Source organism: Oncorhynchus mykiss, chromosome 31, assembly GCF_013265735.2.
Source record: "Oncorhynchus mykiss isolate Arlee chromosome 31, USDA_OmykA_1.1, whole genome shotgun sequence".
NCBI lineage: Eukaryota > Metazoa > Chordata > Actinopteri > Salmoniformes > Salmonidae > Oncorhynchus > Oncorhynchus mykiss.
Genome location: NC_050571.1, coordinates 7,555,169 through 7,574,925, shown reverse-complemented (window position 1 = coordinate 7,574,925; position 19,757 = coordinate 7,555,169). Strand labels below are relative to the sequence as shown.

Sequence of the window (19,757 nt, the reverse complement as noted above, 5' to 3'; positions counted from 1 at the left end):
CTGAGGCAGACTGGTGCAATGAATCAACATTCAGTACTCAGGCAGACTGGTGCAATGAATCAGCATTCAGTCCTGAGGCAGACTGGTGCAATGAATCAACATTCTGTCCTGAGGCAGACTGGTGCAACGAATCAACATTCTGTCCTGAGGCAGACTGGTGCAATGAATCAACATTCTGTCCCGAGGCAGACTGGTGCAATGAATCAGCATTCAGTACTGAGGCAGACTGGTGCAATGAATCAGCATTCAGTACTCAGGCAGACTGGTGCAACGAATCAAAACAGCAAATTTATTTTCATCTGTTATCTTTTTATTGTGAGCAGCTGTGGGAGAGATAAAGAGTGATGGGGAGATAGGTAGAAAAACAGAGCCCACAGAGCCCCAGGACAGATACACAATTACACCCAACCAAATCTTGAGAAAACAAAAAAGATAATTACTTGACACATTGGAAATAATTAACAGAAAAACAGAGCAAACTAGAATGCTATTTGTCCCTAAACAGAGTACACAGTGGCAGAATACCTGACCACTGTGACTGACCCAAAGCTTTGATTATGTACAGACTCAGTGAGCATAGCCTTGCTATTGAGAAAGGCCGCCGAAGGCAGACCTGGCTCTCAAGAGAAGACAGGCTATGTGCACACTGCCCACAAAATGAGGTGGAAACTGAGATGCACTTCCTAACCTCCTGCCCAATGTATGACCATGATAGAGACACATTTCTCTCAGATTACACAGATCCTTAAAGAATTTGAAAACAAAGTGAGAGAGAGAGAGGGAGAGAGAGAGGGAGAGAGAGAGAGAGAGAGAGAGAGAGAGAGGGAGAGCAAGATAGGGCAAGGGAGAGAGAGAGAGAGAGAGAGAGAGGGAGAGCAAGATAGGGCAAGGGAGAGAGAGAGAGAGAGAGAGAGAGAGAGAGAGAGAGAGAGAGAGAGAGAGAGAGAGAGAGAGAGAGAGAGAGAGAGAGAGAGAGAGGGAGAGAGAGAGAGAGAGAGAGAGAGAGAGAGGGAGAGCAAGATAGGGCAAGGGAGAGAGAGAGAGAGAGAGAGAGAGAGAGAGAGAGGGAGAGCAAGATAGGGCAAGGGAGAGAGAGAGAGAGAGAGAGAGAGAGAGAGAGAGAGGGAGAGCAAGATAGGGCAAGGGAGAGAGAGAGAGAGAGAGAGAGAGAGAGAGAGAGAGAGAGGGAGAGCAAGATAGGGCAAGGGAGAGAGAGAGAGAGAGAGAGAGAGAGAGAGGGAGAGCAAGATAGGGCAAGGGAGAGAGAGAGAGAGAGAGAGAGAGAGAGAGAGAGAGGGAGAGCAAGATAGGGCAAGAGAGAGAGAGAGAGAGAGAGAGAGAGAGAGAGGGAGAGAGAGAGAGAGAGAGAGGGAGAGCAAGATAGGGCAAGGGAGAGAGAGAGAGAGAGAGAGAGAGGGAGAGCAAGATAGGGCAAGGGAGAGAGAGAGAGAGAGAGAGAGAGAGAGAGGGAGAGCAAGATAGGGCAAGGGAGAGAGAGAGAGAGAGAGAGAGAGAGAGAGAGAGAGAGAGAGAAAGATATATATATATGAGAGAGAGAGCGAGTGATAGAGAGAGAGAGGGAGAGAGAGAGAGAAAGAGAGGGCATGGGAGAGAAAGAAAGAGAGGGAAAGAGAGAGCGAGAGAGAAAGAGAGAGCGAGAAATGGAGAGAGAGAAAGAGAGAGGGCGAGGGAGAGATATTAGAGAAAGAGAGAGAGAATGAGATAAAGAGAGCGAGAGCAAGATAGATACAGTGCCTTGCGAAAGTATTTGGCCCCCTTGAACTTTGCGACCTTTTGCCACATTTCAGGCTTCAAACATAAAGATATAAAACTGTATTTTTTTGTGAAGAATCAACAACAAGTGGGACACAATCATGAAGTAGAACGACATTTATTGGATGTTTCAAACTTTTTTAACAAATCAAAAACTGAAAAATTGGGCGTGCAAAATTGTTCAGCCCCTTTACTTTCAGTGCAGCAAACTCTCTCCAGAAGTTCAGTGAGGATCTCTGAATGATCCAATGTTGACCTAAATGATTAATGATGATAAATACAATCCACCTGTGTGTAATCAAGTCTCCGTATAAATGCACCTGCACTGTGATAGTCTCAGAGGTCCGTTAAAAGCGCAGAGAGCATGATGAAGAACAAGGAACACACCAGGTAGGTCCGAGATACTGTTGTGAAGAAGTTTAAAGCCGGATTTGGATACAAAATGATTTCCCAAGCTTTAAACATCCCAAGGAGCACTGTGCAAGCGATAATATTGAAATGGAAGGAGTATCAGACCACTGCAAATCTACCAAGACCTGGCCGTCCCTCTAAACTTTCAGCTCATACAAGGAGAAGACTGATCAGAGATGCAGACAAGAGGCCCATGATCACTCTGGATGAACTGCAGAGATCTACAGCTGAGGTGGGAGACTCTGTCCATAGGGCAACAATCAGTCGTATATTGCACAAATCTGGCCTTTATGGAAGAGTGGCAAGAAGAAAGCCATTTCTTAAAGATATCCATAAAGTGTCGTTTAAAGTTTGCCACAAGCCACCTGGGAGACACACCAAACATGTGGAAGAAGGTGCTCTGGTCAGATGAAACCAAAATTGAACTTTTTGGCAACAATGCAAAACGTTATGTTTGGCGTAAAAGCAACACAGCTGAACACACCATCCCCACTGTCAAACATGGTGGTGGCAGCATCATGGTTTGGGCCTGCTTTTCTTCAGCAGGGACAGGGAAGATGGTTAAAATTGATGGGAAGATGGATGGAGCCAAATACAGGACCATTCTGGAAGAAAACCTGATGGAGTCTGCAAAAGACCTGAGACTGGGACGGAGATTTGTCTTCCAACAAGACAATGATCCAAAACATAAAGCAAAATCTACAATGGAATGGTTCAAAAATAAACATATCCAGGTGTTAGAATGGCCAAGTCAAAGTCCAGACCTGAATCCAATCGAGAATCTGTGGAAAGAACTGAAAAGTGCTGTTCACAAATGCTCTCCATCCAACCTCACTGAGCTCGAGCTGTTTTGCAAGGAGGAATGGGAAAAAATGTCAGTCTCTCGATGTGCAAAACTGATAGAGACATACCCCAAGCGACTTACAGCTGTAATCGCAGCAAAAGGTGGCGCTACAAAGTATTAACTTAAGGGGGCTGAATAATTTTGCACGCCCAATTTTTCAGTTTTTGATTTGTAAAAAAAGTTTGAAATATCCAATAAATGTCGTTCCACTTCATGATTGTGTCCCACTTGTTGTTGATTTTTCACAAAAAAATACAGTTTTATATCTTTATGTTTGAAGCCTGAAATGTGGCAAAAGGTCGCAAAGTTCAAGGGGGCCGAATACTTTCGCAAGGCACTGTAGATAGAGAGAAAGAGAACGAGAGAGAGATAGAGAAATAGATAGATAGAGAGAAAGAGAACGAGAGAGAGATAGAGAAATAGATAAAGCGAGAGATAGAGAACGAGAGAGAGAGAGAAATAGATAGATAGAGAGAAAGAGAACGAGAGAGAGATAGAGAAATAGATAAAGCGAGAGATAGAGAACGAGAGAGAGAGAGCGAGCGAGAGAGTGATCGAGAAAGAGAGAGAGCAAGAGAAAGAGAGAGAGAGTGCTGAGAAAAAGTTGAGACAGAGAGAAGGACGTGCAGATACAGAGTAATGTGTGAAATGTTTCCAAAGAGATATAGTTGGCCAACCTACAAGTCAGTCTGACTCAAATAAAACATATAGAGACTGTGGGCGTTCTAGTTGAAGTAGAAATACATCAACATCAGCTCAGCTGGCATACTGTACTACTGCTGAGTACTGATCAGTTGGCATACTGTACTACTGCTGAGTACTGATCAGCTGGCATACTGTACTACTGCTGAGTACTGATCAGCTGGCATACTGTACTACTGCTGAGTACTGATCAGTTGGCATACTGTACTACTGCTGAGTACTGATCGGCTGGCATACTGTACTACTGCTGAGTACTGATCAGTTGGCATACTGTACTACTGCTGAGTACTGATCAGCTGGCATACTGTACTACTGCTGAGTACTGATCAGCGGGCATACTGTACTACTGCTGAGTACTGATCAGCTGGCATACTGTACTACTGCTGAGTACTGATCAGCTGGCATACTGTACTACTGCTGAGTACTGATCAGCTGGCATACTGTACTACTGCTGAGTACTGATCAGCTGGCATACTGTACTACGGCTGAGTACTGATCAGTTGGCATACTGTACTACTGCTGAGTACTGATCAGCTGGCATACTGTACTACTGCTGAGTACTGATCAGCGGGCATACTGTTCTACTGCTGAGTACTGATCAGCTGGCATACTGTACTACTGCTGAGTACTGATCAGCTGGCATACTGTACTACTGCTGAGTACTGATCAGCTGGCATACTGTACTACTGCTGAGTACTGATCAGTTGGCATACTGTACTACTGCTGAGTACTGATCAGCTGGCATACTGTACTACTGCTGAGTACTGATCAGCTGGCATACTGTACTACTGCTGAGTACTGATCAGCTGGCATACTGTACTACTGCTGAGTACTGATCAGCTGGCATACTGTACTACTGCTGAGTACTGATCAGCTGGCATACTGTACTACTGCTGAGTACTGATCAGTTGGCATACTGTACTACTGCTGAGTACTGATCAGCTGGCATACTGTACTACTGCTGAGTACTGATCAGCTGGCATACTGTACTACTGCTGAGTACTGATCAGCTGGCATACTGTACTACTGCTGAGTACTGATCAGTTGGCATACTGTACTACTGCTGAGTACTGATCAGCTGGCATACTGTACTACTGCTGAGTACTGATCAGCGGGCATACTGTACTACTGCTGAGTACTGATCAGCTGGCATACTGTACTACTGCTGAGTACTGATCAGCTGGCATACTGTACTACTGCTGAGTACTGATCAGCTGGCATACTGTACTACTGCTGAGTACTGATCAGCTGGCATACTGTACTACTGCTGAGTACTGATCAGCTGGCATACTGTACTACTGCTGAGTACTGATCAGCTGGCATACTGTACTACTGCTGAGTACTGATCAGCTGGCATACAGTACTACTGCTAAGTACTGATCAGCTGGCATACTGTACTACTACTGAGTACTGATCAGCTGGTATACTGTACTACTGCTGAGTACTGATCAGCTGGCATACTGTACTACTGCTGAGTACTGATCAGTTGGCATACTGTACTACTGCTGAGTACTGATCAGCTGGTATACTGTACTACTGCTGAGTACTGATCAGCTGGCATACTGTACTACTGCTGAGTACTGATCAGCTGGTATACTGTACTACTGCTGAGTACTGATCAGTTGGCATACTGTACTACTGCTGAGTACGGATCAGCTGGCATACTGTACTACTGCTGAGTACTGGTCAGCTGGCATACTGTATTACCGCTGAGTACTGATCAGTTGGCATACTGTACTACTGCTGAGTACTGATCAGCTGGCATACTGTACTACTGCTGAGTACTGATCAGTTGGCATACTGTACTACTGCTGAGTACTGATCAGCTGGCATACTGTACTACTGCTAAGTACAGATCAGCTGGCATACTGTACTACTACTGAGTACTGATCAGCTGGTATACTGTACTACTGCTGAGTACTGATCAGCTGGCATACTGTATTACCGTTGAGTACTGATCAGTTGGCATACTGTACTACTGCTGAGTACTGATCAGCTGGCATACTGTACTACTGCTGAGTACTGGTCAGCTGGCATACTGTACTACTGCTGAGTACTGATCAGTTGGCATACTGTACTACTGCTGAGTACTGATCAGTTGGCATACTGTACTACTGCTGAGTACTGATCAGCTGGCATACTGTACTACTGCTGAGTACTGATCAGCTGGCATACTGTATTACTGCTGAGTACTGATCAGCTGGCATACTGTACTACTGCTGAGTACTGATCAGTTGGCATACTGTACTACTGCTGAGTACTGATCAGCTGGCATACTGTACTACTGCTGAGTACTGATCAGTTGGCATACTGTACTACTGCTGAGTACTGATCAGTTGGCATATTGTACTACTGCTGAGTACTGATCAGTTGGCATACTGTTCTACTGCTGACTACTGATCAGCTGGCATACTGTACTACTGCTGAGTACTGATCAGTTGGCATACTGTACTACTGCTGAGTACTGATCAGCTTGCATACTCTACTACTGCTGAGTACTGATCAGCTGTCATACTGTATTACTGCTGAGTACTGATCAGCTGGCATACTGTACTACTGCTGAGTACTGATCAGTTGGCATACTGTACTACTGCTGAGTACTGATCAGCTGGCATACTGTATTACTGCTGAGTACTGATCAGTTGGCATACTGTACTACTGCTGAGTACTGATCAGCTGGCATGCTGTACTACTGCTGAGTACTGATCAGTTGGCATACTGTACTACTGCTGAGTACTGATCAGTTGTCATACTGTACTACTGCTGAGTACTGATCAGTTGGCATACTGTACTACTGCTGAGTACTGATCAGTTGGCATACTGTACTACTGCTGAGTACTGATCAGTTGGCATACTGTACTACTGCTGAGTACTGATCAGTTGGCATACTGTACTACTGCTGAGTACCCCATATTTGGGCACTTTTTTTCCCACACTTTGTATCTTCACTCTTTTTCTGCTGATTTTCCATTCCCATCCCTGGTACCAGGTCCTGTAGGACAGAACATCTCACATTCCCATCCCTGGTACCAGGTCCTATAGGACAGAGCATCTCACATTCCCATCCCTGGTACCAGGTCCTGTAGGACAGAACATCTCACATTCCCATCCCTGGTACCAGGTCCTGTAGGACAGAGCATCTCACATTCCCATCCCTGGTACAAGGTCCTGTAGGACAGAACATCTCACATTCCCATCCCTGGTACCAGGTCCTGTAGGACAGAACATCTCACATTCCCATCCCTGGTACCAGGTCCTGTAGGACAGAACATCTCACATTCCCATCCCTGGTACCAGGTCCTGTAGGACAGAACATCTCACATTCCCATCCCTGGTACCAGGTCCTGTAGGACAGAACATCTCACATTCCCATCCCTGGTACCAGGTCCTGTAGGACAGAACATCTCACATTCCCATCCCTGGTACCAGGTCCTGTAGGACAGAACATCTCACATTCCCATCCCTGGTACCAGGTCCTGTAGGACAGAACATCTCACATTCCCACCCCTGCTACCTGGCTGGTCCTGTCGGACAGAGCATCTCACATTCCTATTCCTGCTACCTGGCTGGTCCTGTAGGACAGAACATCTCACATTCCCCCTCCAGGGAGAGAGGAGAAGGATCAGATGACATCAACAGTGGTTAGCGTTTAAGCACTTAGAGATGCAGAAAAAGAAGGCAATGCTACAAACTCAACAGTCTGAAATAAAAGGCATTTCTCTCCGATTCAGCTCCAGTTCCCTCTTATCCTCCTGAGGAGGTAATGGCAACTCAGTGAGGCCAGCCAACCAGCGGTCCTGGGATCAAATAGTATTTGATACATTTTAAATACTTTATTGGTGATTGATTAGGCTTGCCTGGGTTAATGGACCGATAGAAAAGTGTCAAAAGTATAAACCACGTCCAAATGACACTCCAGGCAGGCTAAAGAAAACGTTTACATTTTTTAGAAAATATTTCAAATAGTATTTGAACCCAGATCTGCCAGCCAACCAGCGGTCCTGGAATCAAATAGTATTTGAACCCAGATCTGCCAGCCAGCTCAGCTCTCTTCCCTCCCACTCTGGCTCTGCTGATGGCCTCAGCTCTCTTCCCTCCCACTCTGGCTCTGCTGATGGCCTTAGCACTTCAGTCTATCACTGCTGAAATAAATCCCACTTCACCGCAGCACTGGGACTATACTTCAGAGCAGAATAGAGCAGGCTGGGACTGAGAGGGAGAAGACGGGAGGGGGAGAGGAGAGAGGAGAGGGGATAAAAAGATAGGGAGAGTTGGGGGGGGGGGGGGGGGGGGGGGGGAGTAGAGGGGTGGGAAAAGGAGGGAAACAGAAGAGAGGATTAGAGAAGAGGGAAAGGAAAGGGAGAAGAACAGTAGATGAGAGGAAAGCAGATTTGTGGAGGATCTGTAGGAGGTATGTGTCAAGATACTCCAATCTGTCCCAGGGCCAACCAGCTCCACATGGGAGAGTGGTACTCCACAGTCATCTGACCCTCCTGTGTCCTGCCACTCTACAGTCAGCTGATCCTCCTGTGTCCTGCCACTCTACAGTCAGCTGATCCTCCTGTGTCCTGCCATAGCAGCCTGTCACTCCACAGTCAGCTGATCCTCCTGTGTCCTGCCACTCTACAGTCAGCTGATCCTCCTGTGTCCTGCCATAGCAGCCTGCCACTCTACAGTCAGCTGATCCTCCTGTACCCTGCTACTCTACAGTCATCTGACCCTCCTGTGTCCTGCCATAGCAGCCTGCTACTCTACAGTCAGCTGATCCTCCTGTGTCCTGCCACTCTACAGTCAGCTGATCCTCCTGTGTCCTGCCATAGCAGCCTGCCACTCTACAGTCAGCTGATCCTCCTGTGTCCTGCCACTCTACAGTCAGCTGATCCTCCTGTGTCCTGCCACTCTAAAGTCAGCTGATCCTCCTGTGTCCTGCCACTCCACAGTCAGCTGATCCTCCCGTGTCCTGCCATAGCAGCCTGCCACTCCACAGTCAGCTGATCCTCCTGTGCCCTGCCACTCTACAGTCAGCTGATCCTCCTGTGTCCTGCCATAGCAGCCTGCCACTCTACAGTCAGCTGATCCTCCTGTGTCCTGCCACTCTACAGTCAGCTGATCATCCTGTGTCCTGCCACTCTACAGTCAGCTGATCCTCCTGTGTCCTGCCACTCCACAGTCCGCTGTTCCTCTTTTGTCCTGCCACTCTACAGTCAGCTGATCCTCCTGTGCCCTGCCACTCCACAGTCAGCTGATCCTCCTGTGTCCTGCCATAGCAGCCTGCCACTCCACAGTCAGCTGATCCTCCTGTGTCCTGCCACTCTACTGTCAGCTGATCCTCCTGTGCCCTGCCACTCTACAGTCAGCTAATCCTCCTGTGTCCTGCCATAGCAGCCTGCCGCTCTACAGTCAGCTGATCCTCCTGTGTCCTGCCACTATACAGTCAGCTGATCCTCCTGTGTCCTGCCACTCTACAGTCAGCTGATCCTCCTGTGTCCTGCCACTCTACAGTCAGCTGATTCTTCTGTGTCCTGCCAAGGCAGCCTGCCACTCTACAGTCAGTTGATCCTCCTGTGTCCTGCCACTCTACAGTCAGTTGATCCTCCTGTATCCTGCCACTCCAAAGTCAGCTGATCCTCCCGTGTCCTGCCACTCCACAGTCAGCTGATCGTCCCGTGTCCTGCCACTCTACAGTCAGCTGATCGTCCCGTGTCCTGCCACTCCAAAGTCAGCTGATCCTCCCGTGTCCTGCCACTCTACAGTCAGCTGATCGTCTCGTGTCCTGCCACTCTACAGTCAGCTGATCCTCCTGTGTCCTGCCATAGCAGCCTGCCACTCCACAGTCAGCTGATCCTCCTGTGTCCTGCCACGGCAGCCTGTCATTATCTGCTAGGCCTATACCCGCTGTCATCTACTCTGCTCTACACTTCAGCAATTATCCTATTCCCTCCTCTTCCCTCCTCTACTCTCTACACTGTCAACCACTCCTCTCACTCAAGGTATTATAGTGTATAAACCATGGAGACAAAATGGAACAGCTGATGGTCCCTAATGGCATATTATCTTCACTTCACTAAAGTACTGTATAGTAGCTGCATGACAGAATACAGAAGCCAAAAGTTTGATGTTACTAAAATACTGCAGTTATATAAATGGGATAGAGAGCAAACCACCAAAATGCAGTGTTATATAAAGTAGTCCAACCCTATCTCTTCTTACTGTATTATAAAGTAGTCCAACCCTATCTCTTCTTACCGTATTATGAAGTAGTCCAACCCTATCTCTGCTTACCGTATTATAAAGTAGTCCAACCCTATCTCTTCTTACTGTATTATAAAGTAGTCCAACCCTATCTCTTCTTACTGTATTATAAAGTACTCCAACCCTATCTCTTCTTACTGTATTATAAAGTAGTCCAACCCTATCTCTTCTTACTGTATTATAAAGTAGTCAGACCCTATCTCTTCTTACTGTATTATAAAGTAGTCCAACCCTATCTCTTCTTACTGTATTATAAAGTACTCCAACCCTATCTCTTCTTACTGTATTATAAAGTAGTCCAACCCTATCTCTTCTTACTGTATTATAAAGTAGTCAGACCCTATCTCTTCTTACTGTATTATAAAGTAGTCCAACCCTATCTCTTCTTACTGTATTATCAAGTAGTCCAAACCTATCTCTTCTTACTGTATTATAAAGTAGTCAAACCCTATCTCTTCTTACTGTATTATAAAGTAGTCAAATCCTATCTCTTCTTACTGTAGGTTACTGTATTATAAAGTAGTCCCAACCCTATCTCTTCTTACTGTATTATAAAGTAGTCCAACCCTACCCCTTCTTACAGTAGGTTACTGTATTATAAAGTAGTCCAACCCTATCTCTTCTTACTGTATTATAAAGTAGTCCAACCGTATCCCTTCTTATTGTAGGTTACTGTATTATAAAGTAGTCCAACCCTATCTCTTCTTACTGTATTATAAAATAGTCCAACCCTATCTCTTCTTACTGTATTTTAAAGTAGTCCAACCCTGTCTCTTCCTACTGTATTTTAAAGTAGTCCAACACTATATCTTCTTACTGTATTATAAAGTAGTCCAACCCTATATCTTCTTACTGTAGGTTACTGTATTATAAAGTAGTCCAACCCTATCCCTTCTTACTGTATTATAAAGTAGTCCAACCCTATCTCTTTTTACTGTATTATAAAGTAGTCCAACCCTATCTCTTCTTACTGTATTATAAAGTAGTCCAACCCTATCTCTTCTTACTGTATTATCAAGTAGTCCAACCCTATCTCTTCTTTCTGTATTATAAAGTAGTCCAACCCTATCTCTTTTTACTGTATTATAAAGTAGTCCAACACTACCTCTTCTTTCTGTATTATAAAGTAGTCCAACCCTATCTCTTTTTACTGTATTATAAAGTAGTCCAACCCTATCTCTTCTTACTGTATTATAAAGTAGTCCAACCCTATCTCTTCTTTCTGTATTATGAAGTAGTCCAACCCTATCTCTTTTTACTGTATTATAAAGTAGTCCAACCCTATCTCTTCTTTCTGTATTATCAAGTAGTCCAACCCTATCTCTTCTTTCTGTATTATAAAGTAGTCCAACCCTATCTCTTCTTACTGTATTATCAAGTAGTCCAACCCTATCTCTTCTTTCTGTATTATAAAGTAGTCCAACCCTATCTCTTCTTACTGTATTATAAAGAGGTCCAACCCTATCTCTTCTTACTGTAGGTTACTGTATTATAAAGTAGTCCAACCCTATATCTTCTTACTGTAGGTTACTGTATTATAAAGTAGTCCAACCCTATCCCTTCTTACTGTATTATAAAGTAGTCCAACCCTATCTCTTCTTACTGTAGGTTACTGTATTATAAAGTAGTCCAACCCTATCTCTTCTTTCTGTATTATCAAGTAGTCCAACCCTATCTCTTCTTTCTGTATTATAAAGTAGTCCAACCCTGTCTCCTCCTACTGTATTTTAAAGTAGTCCAACACTATCTCTTCTTACTGTATTATAAAGTAGTCCAACCCTATATCTTCTTACTGTAGGTTACTGTATTATAAAGTAGTCCAACCCTATCCCTTCTTACTGTATTATAAAGTAGTCCAACCCTATCTCTTCTTACTGTATTATCAAGTAGTCCAACCCTATATCATCTTACTGTAGGTTACTGTATTATAAAGTAGTCCAACCCTATCCCTTCTTACTGTATTATAAAGTAGTCCAACCCTATCTCTTCCTACTGTATTTTAAAGTAGTCCAACACTATCTCTTCTTACTGTATTATAAAGTAGTCCAACCCTATATCTTCTTACTGTAGGTTACTGTATTATAAAGTAGTCCAACCCTATCTCTTCTTACTGTATTATAAAGTAGTCCAACCCTATCTCTTCTTACTGTATTATAAAGTAGTCCAACCCTATCTCTTCTTACTGTATTATAAAGTAGTCCAACCCTATCTCTTCTTTCTGTATTATCAAGTAGTCCAACCCTATCTCTTTTTACTGTATTATAAAGAGGTCCAACCCTATCTCTTCTTACTGTATTATAAAGTAGTCCAACCCTATCTCTTCTTACTGTATTATCAAGTAGTCCAACCCTATCTCTTCTTACTGTATTATAAAGAGGTCCAACCCTATCTCTTCTTACTGTATTATCAAGTAGTCCAACCCTATCTCTTTTTACTGTATTATAAAGAGGTCCAACCCTATCTCTTCTTACTGTATTATAAAGTAGTCCAACGCTATCTCTTCTTACTGTATTATAAAGTAGTCCAACCCTATCTCTTCTTACTGTAGGTTACTGTATTATAAAGTAGTCCAACCCTATCCCTTCTTACTGTATTATAAAGTAGTCCAACCCTATCTCTTCTTACTGTATTATAAAGTAGTCCAACCCTATCTCTTCTTACTGTATTATAAAGTAGTCCAACCCTATCTCTTCTTACTGTAGGTTACTGTATTATAAAGTAGTCCAACCCTATCTCTTCTTACTATATTATATAGTAGTCCAACCCTATCCATTCTTACTGTAGGTTACAGTATTATAAAGTAGTCCAACCCTATCTCTTTTTACTGTATTATAAAGTAGTCCAACCCTATCTCTTCTTACTGTATTATCAAGTAGTCCAACCCTATCTCTTCTTACTGTATTATCAAGTAGTCCAACTCTATCTCTTCTTACTGTATTATCAAGTAGTCCAACCCTATCTCTTCTTACTGTATTATCAAGTAGTCCAACCCTGTCTCTTCTTTCTGTATTATAAAGTAGTCCAACCCTATCTCTTCTTACTGTATTATAAAGTAGTCCAACCCTATCTCTTCTTACTGTAGGTCAATTTACTATAACGTAGTTCAACCCTATCTCTTCTTACTGTATTATAAAGTAGTCCAACCCTATCTCTTCTTACTGTATTATAAAGAGGTCCAACCCTATCTCTTCTTACTGTATTATAAAGTGGTCAGACCCTATCTCTTCTTACTGTAGGTTACTGTATTATAAAGTAGTCCAACCCTATCTCTTCGTACTGTAGGTTACTGTATTATAAAGTAGTCCAACCCTATCTCTTCTTACTGTAGGTTACTGTATTATAAAGTAGTCCAACCCTATCTCTTCTTACTGTAGGTTACTGTATTATAAAGTAGTCAAACCCTATCTCTTCTTACTGTAGGTTACTGTATTATAAAGTAGTCCAACCCTATCTCTTCTTACTATATTATATAGTAGTCCAACCCTATCCATTCTTACTGTAGGTTACAGTATTATAAAGTAGTCCAACCCTATCTCTTCTTACTGTAGGTTACTGTATTATAAAGTAGTCCAACCTTATCTCTTCTTACTGTAGGTAACTTTACTATAACGTAGTCCAACCCTATCTCTTCTTACTGTATTATAAAGAGGTCCAACCCTATCTCTTCTTACTGTATTATAAAGTAGTCAGACACTATCTCTTCTTACTGTAGGTTACTGTATTATAAAGTAGTCCAACCCTATCTCTTCTTACTGTAGGTTACTGTATTATAAAGTAGTCCAACCCTATCTCTTCTTACTGTATTTTAAAGTAGTCCAACCCTATCTCTTCTTACTGTATTATAAAGTAGTCCAACCCTATCTCTTCTTACAGTAGGTGGACTGAATGTCTGTTCCGATGCTTCTTTCAACCTCATGTACAGTAGTGACTTGTGGATAACAATTGTTTTCTGTCTGACACCTCTGTATTTATATTCTGGTGTATTTCTCAAACAAACTCAAAGAGAGAATCTCAATTTTATACTCTTCAGGTCCTTTCTCCTCGCCTCTTTCTCAATACCAAGGGGTACCTCCCCCTCTGACCTTCTTCTCCAATGGGTTTTTGAGAAGGAGGTGAGGAGAGAGAGGACCCGAGGAGTACGCCATTGAGATTCTCCCATAGGTAGTGAGACCTACTGCATGCCCCTAGATAACACTTTGGGGACCATAAATACACCACGTGGCCTGTGGAGTAGTGGCCTATGAGTGGTGCTGCAGATATACAGAATTCTATTTCATTCTAGTGTATTTTTACCAGACTGTGTGTCGTAGTGTGGCTTGATGCTTGAAAATAAAAGAGAGCCGCACACTCTAGGAGCTCAGAGGCAAAAATGTAATACAGACAGCTTGGCTGTCGAAACGTTGGTATTACATTTTTGCATCTGAGCTCCTAGAGTGTGCGGCTCTCTTTTATTTTCAAGTTTCTACTCCGCTAGCCAGCACCTCGTCTTAATAGGTGTTCTACTCCGCTAGCCAGCACCTCGTCTTTATAGGTGTTCTACTCCGCTAGCCAGCACCTCGCCTAAATAGGTGTTCTACTCCGCTAGCCAGCACCTCGTCTAAATAGGTGTTCTACTCCGCTAGCCAGCACCTCGTCTTTATAGGTGTTCTACTCCGCTAGCCAGCACCTCGTCTTAATAGGTGTTCTACTCCGCTAGCCAGCACCTCGTCTTTATAGGTGTTCTACTCCGCTAGCCAGCACCTCGCCTAAATAGGTGTTCTACTCCGCTAGCCAGCACCTCGTCTAAATAGGTGTTCTACTCCGCTAGCCAGCACCTCGTCTTTATAGGTGTTCTACTCCGCTAGCCAGCACCTCGTCTTAATAGGTGTTCTACTCCGCTAGCCAGCACCTCATCTTTATAGGTGTTCTACTCCGCTAGCCAGCACCTCGTCTTAATAGGTGTTCTACTCCGCTAGCCAGCACCTCGCCTAAATAGGTGTTCTACTCCGCTAGCCAGCACCTCGTCTTTATAGGTGTTCTACTCCGCTAGCCAGCACCTCGTCTTTATAGGTGTTCTACTCCGCTAGCCAGCACCTCGTCTTAATAGGTGTTCTACTCCGCTAGCCAGCACCTCGTCTTAATAGGTGTTCTACTCCGCTAGCCAGCACCTCGTCTTAATAGGTGTTCTACTCCGCTAGCCAGCACCTCGTCTTAATAGGTGTTCTACTCCGCTAGCCAGCACCTCGTCTTTATAGGTGTTCTACTCCGCTAGCCAGCACCTCGTCTAAATAGGTGTTCTACTCCGCTAGCCAGCACCTCGTCTTTATAGGTGTTCTACTCCGCTAGCCAGCACCTCGTCTTTATAGGTGTTCTACTCCGCTAGCCAGCACCTCGTCTAAATAGGTGTTCTACTCCGCTAGCCCGCACCTCGTCTTTATAGGTGTTCTACTCCGCTAGCCAGCACCTCGTCTAAATAGGTGTTCTACTCCGCTAGCCAGCACCTCGTCTAATAGGTGTTCTACTCCGCTAGCCAGCACCTCGTCTTTATAGGTGTTCTACTCCGCTAGCCAGCACCTCGTCTTTATAGGTGTGCGTTTCTTTTTCTTCTAGATCGTAGTGGTTTGATGCAACATAAAGCTGTGGCTGGTGTACGAGTGGTGTAGAAGTGGTGATGTTTTGTTACTCTGTGATTAAGTCGGCCGGTGTTGATGGTAAACTGTGTGGTTTATGGGTAATGTAGAGTGGCAGTCAGTGCTTTATGATGAGGGAGGACGATTCTTTTTTAATGAGCATGGCCTTATTTCTATTACAGCATATTGGATGACTGTCATTCATTTTCCATTCACCCAGTTCAATGTAACAGTGATAGGTTTAGGATACTGTCATTCATATTCACCCAGTTCAATGTAACAGTGATAGGTTTAGGACACTGTCATTCATATTCATCCAGTTCAATGTAACAGTGATAGGTTTAGGCTACTACATGATACTGTAATTGTCTCTAAACCCATCATGAGGTTGCTACAACCTAGCCTATGAATTAAACGTTTACAACGTAGGTGCACACTGGTCGACAGAAAAATTAAGAGTAATCAAGGTGACAAACAATATACACATTCAATACCACTTTGCACACTCTTGTCTGCATCTAGCTGATCTGCAATCATTACTCCAACAGTTGCAAACGAGAGTTTCTATTGGACAAATACAGGTATGTTTATCGCCATTTCGTTACGTTTGCTTCCGTTTAAGAAAATGAATACACCCCTGATCACACGCAAACACGCACACACTATTCACTTTCATTGCAGCCACATACAAACAGGTCATTTTGCTTTATGGATAATTTCTCTGCTCACCTTTTCCCTTCGCTTGTGAACTTCAGTGCACAACACAGCTGTCTCTGACCAGTTGAAAAAACCTTCCCAAGCCAAACCTTCATATCATAATCGCTATCCGCTACACACAGCCTATATCGTTGTCACCCTATAATAACATCATTGTCAACATAGCTACTAGAAATAACATGTTAGTAAACCTGCTACAATGCAGTGCAGTGTACAGTCAGCAAGCAGTATAGCAGTTACACCAGCGGGCCCTGGTGGCAATACATTAATAAAACCAAAAGCTTACTTTGACTAGGAAGAGTTCTAGTGTTGGATAGCCATAGCCAGTTAGCTAACATAGCATCCTTCTATGTTTGAGCCGGGTGTTTGAGTAGGCTAAACTAGCTAGCTGCATTCACAAGCTAAGTGAAAGTGAAAAAAAATACAATTAATTATACCTCTCTCGCTCTCTCTTGCTTCTCCATTTTTAAATGAATTTGTTAAAAACTGCACAACTATTGTCTTTCTCTCTCTTTGAGTCAATTACTCACCACATGTTATACACTGCAGTACTAACTAGCGATAGCTTATACTTCCAGTAATAGATATATTCTCTTTGATTGTGTGGACAACATGTCAGTTCATGCTGCAAGAGCTCTGATAGGTTGGAGGACATCCTCTTGAAGTTGTCATAATTACTGTTTAAGTCTATGGAAGGGGTTGAGAACCATGAGCCTCTCAGGTTTTGTATTGAAGTCATTGTACTCAGAGGAGGACGGAAGCTAGCTGTCCTCAGGCTACACCATGGTGCTACCCTACAGAGTGCTGTTGAGGCTACTGTAGACATTCATTGCAAAACAGTGTGTTTTAATAAATTATTTTGTGATGTGAATATATTTAGTATAGCTTTATCTAAAAATGATTACTTTTTTAGATGTTTCACTATTTTTATTGTAAGGGTGGTATACTGGGTAGATGGTGTTTATGGCTGGTGTATTGTCACGGTACTTACTGATGAAGTTGGTCTGGCCGGTGTAGATGGTGTACTGCAGTTCATAGGAGGTGACGCTGAACTCGTCCTCAGACGTCCAGTGAACTGTGATGGTGTCGTGGGAGGCAGTACACAGCTCATCACGTATGGAGGGAGGACTGGGAGCTACAGGGTCAAACAAGGCAAATGTTGGTGTTCAGTGTTTTTTTTGTGAAACTATTTGCCCCAAGTCTCTTTCCCCCTCTGTATTTTTGTAAAGTATATTGTGAAAATGAGTTTGTGAAATGACACGGTAAATAAATGTTGATTTGATTTGTTTATCCCACATTCACAGAAATGTTGATTTGATTTGTTTATCCCACATGCACAGAAATGTTGATTTGATTTGTTTATCCCACATTCACAGAAACGTTGATTTGATTTGTTTATCCCACATTCACAGAAATGTTGATTTGATTTGTTTATCCCACATTCACAGAAATGTTGATTTGATTTGTTTATCCCACATTCACAGAAATGTTGATTTGATTTGTTTATCCCACATGCACAGAAATGTTGATTTGATTTGTTTATCCCACATGCACAGAAATGTTGATTTGATTTGTTTATCCCACATTCACAGAAATGTTGATTTGATTTGTTTATCCCACATTCACAGAAATGTTGATTTGATTTGTTTATCCCACATTCACAGAAATGTTGATTTGATTTGCACGGTCCCTCCTGTCTAAAGGAAACCTACTGAAGTAAAGTTCTGACCAACTGCTTGTTTTTCTGTGCGTCTCTGGTGGTTGTTTATGTTTCAATATAACAGAACGGACATCTGTCACCAGACAGGTTCATTATTTACCAAAAGTCGTCATGTGTTTTTGTTGTTAGTGAAAGCCCCCCCCCCCCCACACACACACACACACACCTGTCAGGTAGTCCAGTCCCTCTAGGATCTTCTTCTCTCGGGAAAAGTCCAGGGCAAAGTTATCAAAGGCTTCGTTCAGGTTCACATCTGGAATCAGCACCTGGGATGAGGCCGTGGCCATGGCAACCCTGAGAGGAAGAGGAAGAGAGAGAGAGACAAAGAGAGACAGAGAGAGAGAGATAGAGAGAGACAGAGGGAGAGAGAGAGAGAGACAGAGAAAGAGAGACAGAGAGATAGAGAGACAGAAACAGAGAAAAAGATCTTGTCAGAATGGAGAACCTCAGCAGGAGAACGATGCAGAAGCAGAGACCCAGAAGGATCTCTCTCTCTCTGTGCGTGTAGGAGCCCTGTTGTGTCTAACCCTACAACCTTCATATTCCAGCCTGTCTCCATCATGGGAGGACTGGGAGGACATGGGAGGACTGGGAGGACATGGGAGGACATGGGAGGACTGGGAGGACATGGGAGGACTGGGAGGACATGGGAGGACATGGGAGGACTGGGAGGACATGGGGGAGTTCCAGGAAGGGAGGTCTGGGGAGGATATCAGGGGTGAGAGAGAGATGGCAGGGAGAGGGATGTCTGTCTTTCCTTTTGGTCACCTTCATGCTGGATAGCTATAGGGGGCTGGCAGGGGATGTAAAGGATGATTTCATGGGGGAGGGATGGGGAGGTAAAGGATGATTTCAAGGGGGAGGGATGGGGAGGTCAAGGATGATTTCATGGGGGAGAGATGGGGAGGTCAAGGATGATTTCAAGGGGTAGGGATGGGGAGGTCAAGGATGATTTCATGGGGGAGGGATGGGGAGGTAAAGGATGATTTCATGGGGGAGGGATGGGGAGGTAAAGGATGATTTCAAGGGGGTGGGATGGGGAGGTCAAGGACGATTTCAAGGGGGAGGGATGGGGAGGTCAAGGATGATTTCATGGGGGAGGGATGGGGAGGTAAAGGATGATTTCAAGGGGGTGGGATGGGGAGGTCAAGGATGATTTCAAGGGGGAGGGATGGGGAGGTCAAGGATGATTTCATGGGGGAGGGATGGGGAGGTAAAGGATGATTTCAAGGGGGAGGGATGGGGAGGTCAAGGATGATTTCATGGGGGAGGGATGGGGAGGTTAAGGATGATTTCATGGGGGAGGGATGAGGAGGTTAAGGATGATTTCATGGGGAGGGATGGGGAGGTTAAGGAGGATTTCATGGGGGAGGAATGGAGAGGTTAAGGATGATTTCATGGGGGAGGGATGGGGAGGTTAAGGATGATTTCATGGGGGAGGGATGGGGAGGTTAAGGATGATTTCATGGGGAGGGATGGGGAGGTTAAGGATGATTTCATGGGGGAGGGATGGCTGTCTCACCTCTCGGCCACGTTCCTGGCGGTCTGTAGGAAGCGAGCGTGGTCGTTCTCCTTCAGGCTGTGTTCTGCCTGGGTGATGAGGGCTCCGGAACGTTCCAGACACTGTCTGCAGTTAGCCATCTGCTGGGCCAGTTTGCGCAGCTTCATCACCTGAGACAGGTAACACACACACACACACACACACACACACACACACACACACACACAC

At 44.2% G+C, this 19,757-nt stretch overlaps 1 protein-coding gene across 4 annotated transcripts in view; it reads right to left on the bottom strand.

Moving 5' to 3' along the window:
* Positions 1 to 19,757, bottom strand: part of LOC110504507 (probable E3 ubiquitin-protein ligase MID2) — a 202,585-nt gene that overhangs the window by 24,981 nt on the left and 157,847 nt on the right. For all 4 annotated transcript variants that reach the window (XM_036970547.1, XM_036970549.1, XM_036970550.1 and 1 more), the window contains 3 exons: positions 19,551 to 19,699; positions 18,195 to 18,322; positions 17,300 to 17,443 (listed from right to left, as the gene is read on the bottom strand). In XM_036970547.1, coding sequence (XP_036826442.1) covers positions 17,300 to 17,443; positions 18,195 to 18,322; positions 19,551 to 19,699 — 421 coding nt within the window. The remainder of the gene's footprint in view (positions 1 to 17,299; positions 17,444 to 18,194; positions 18,323 to 19,550; positions 19,700 to 19,757) is intronic.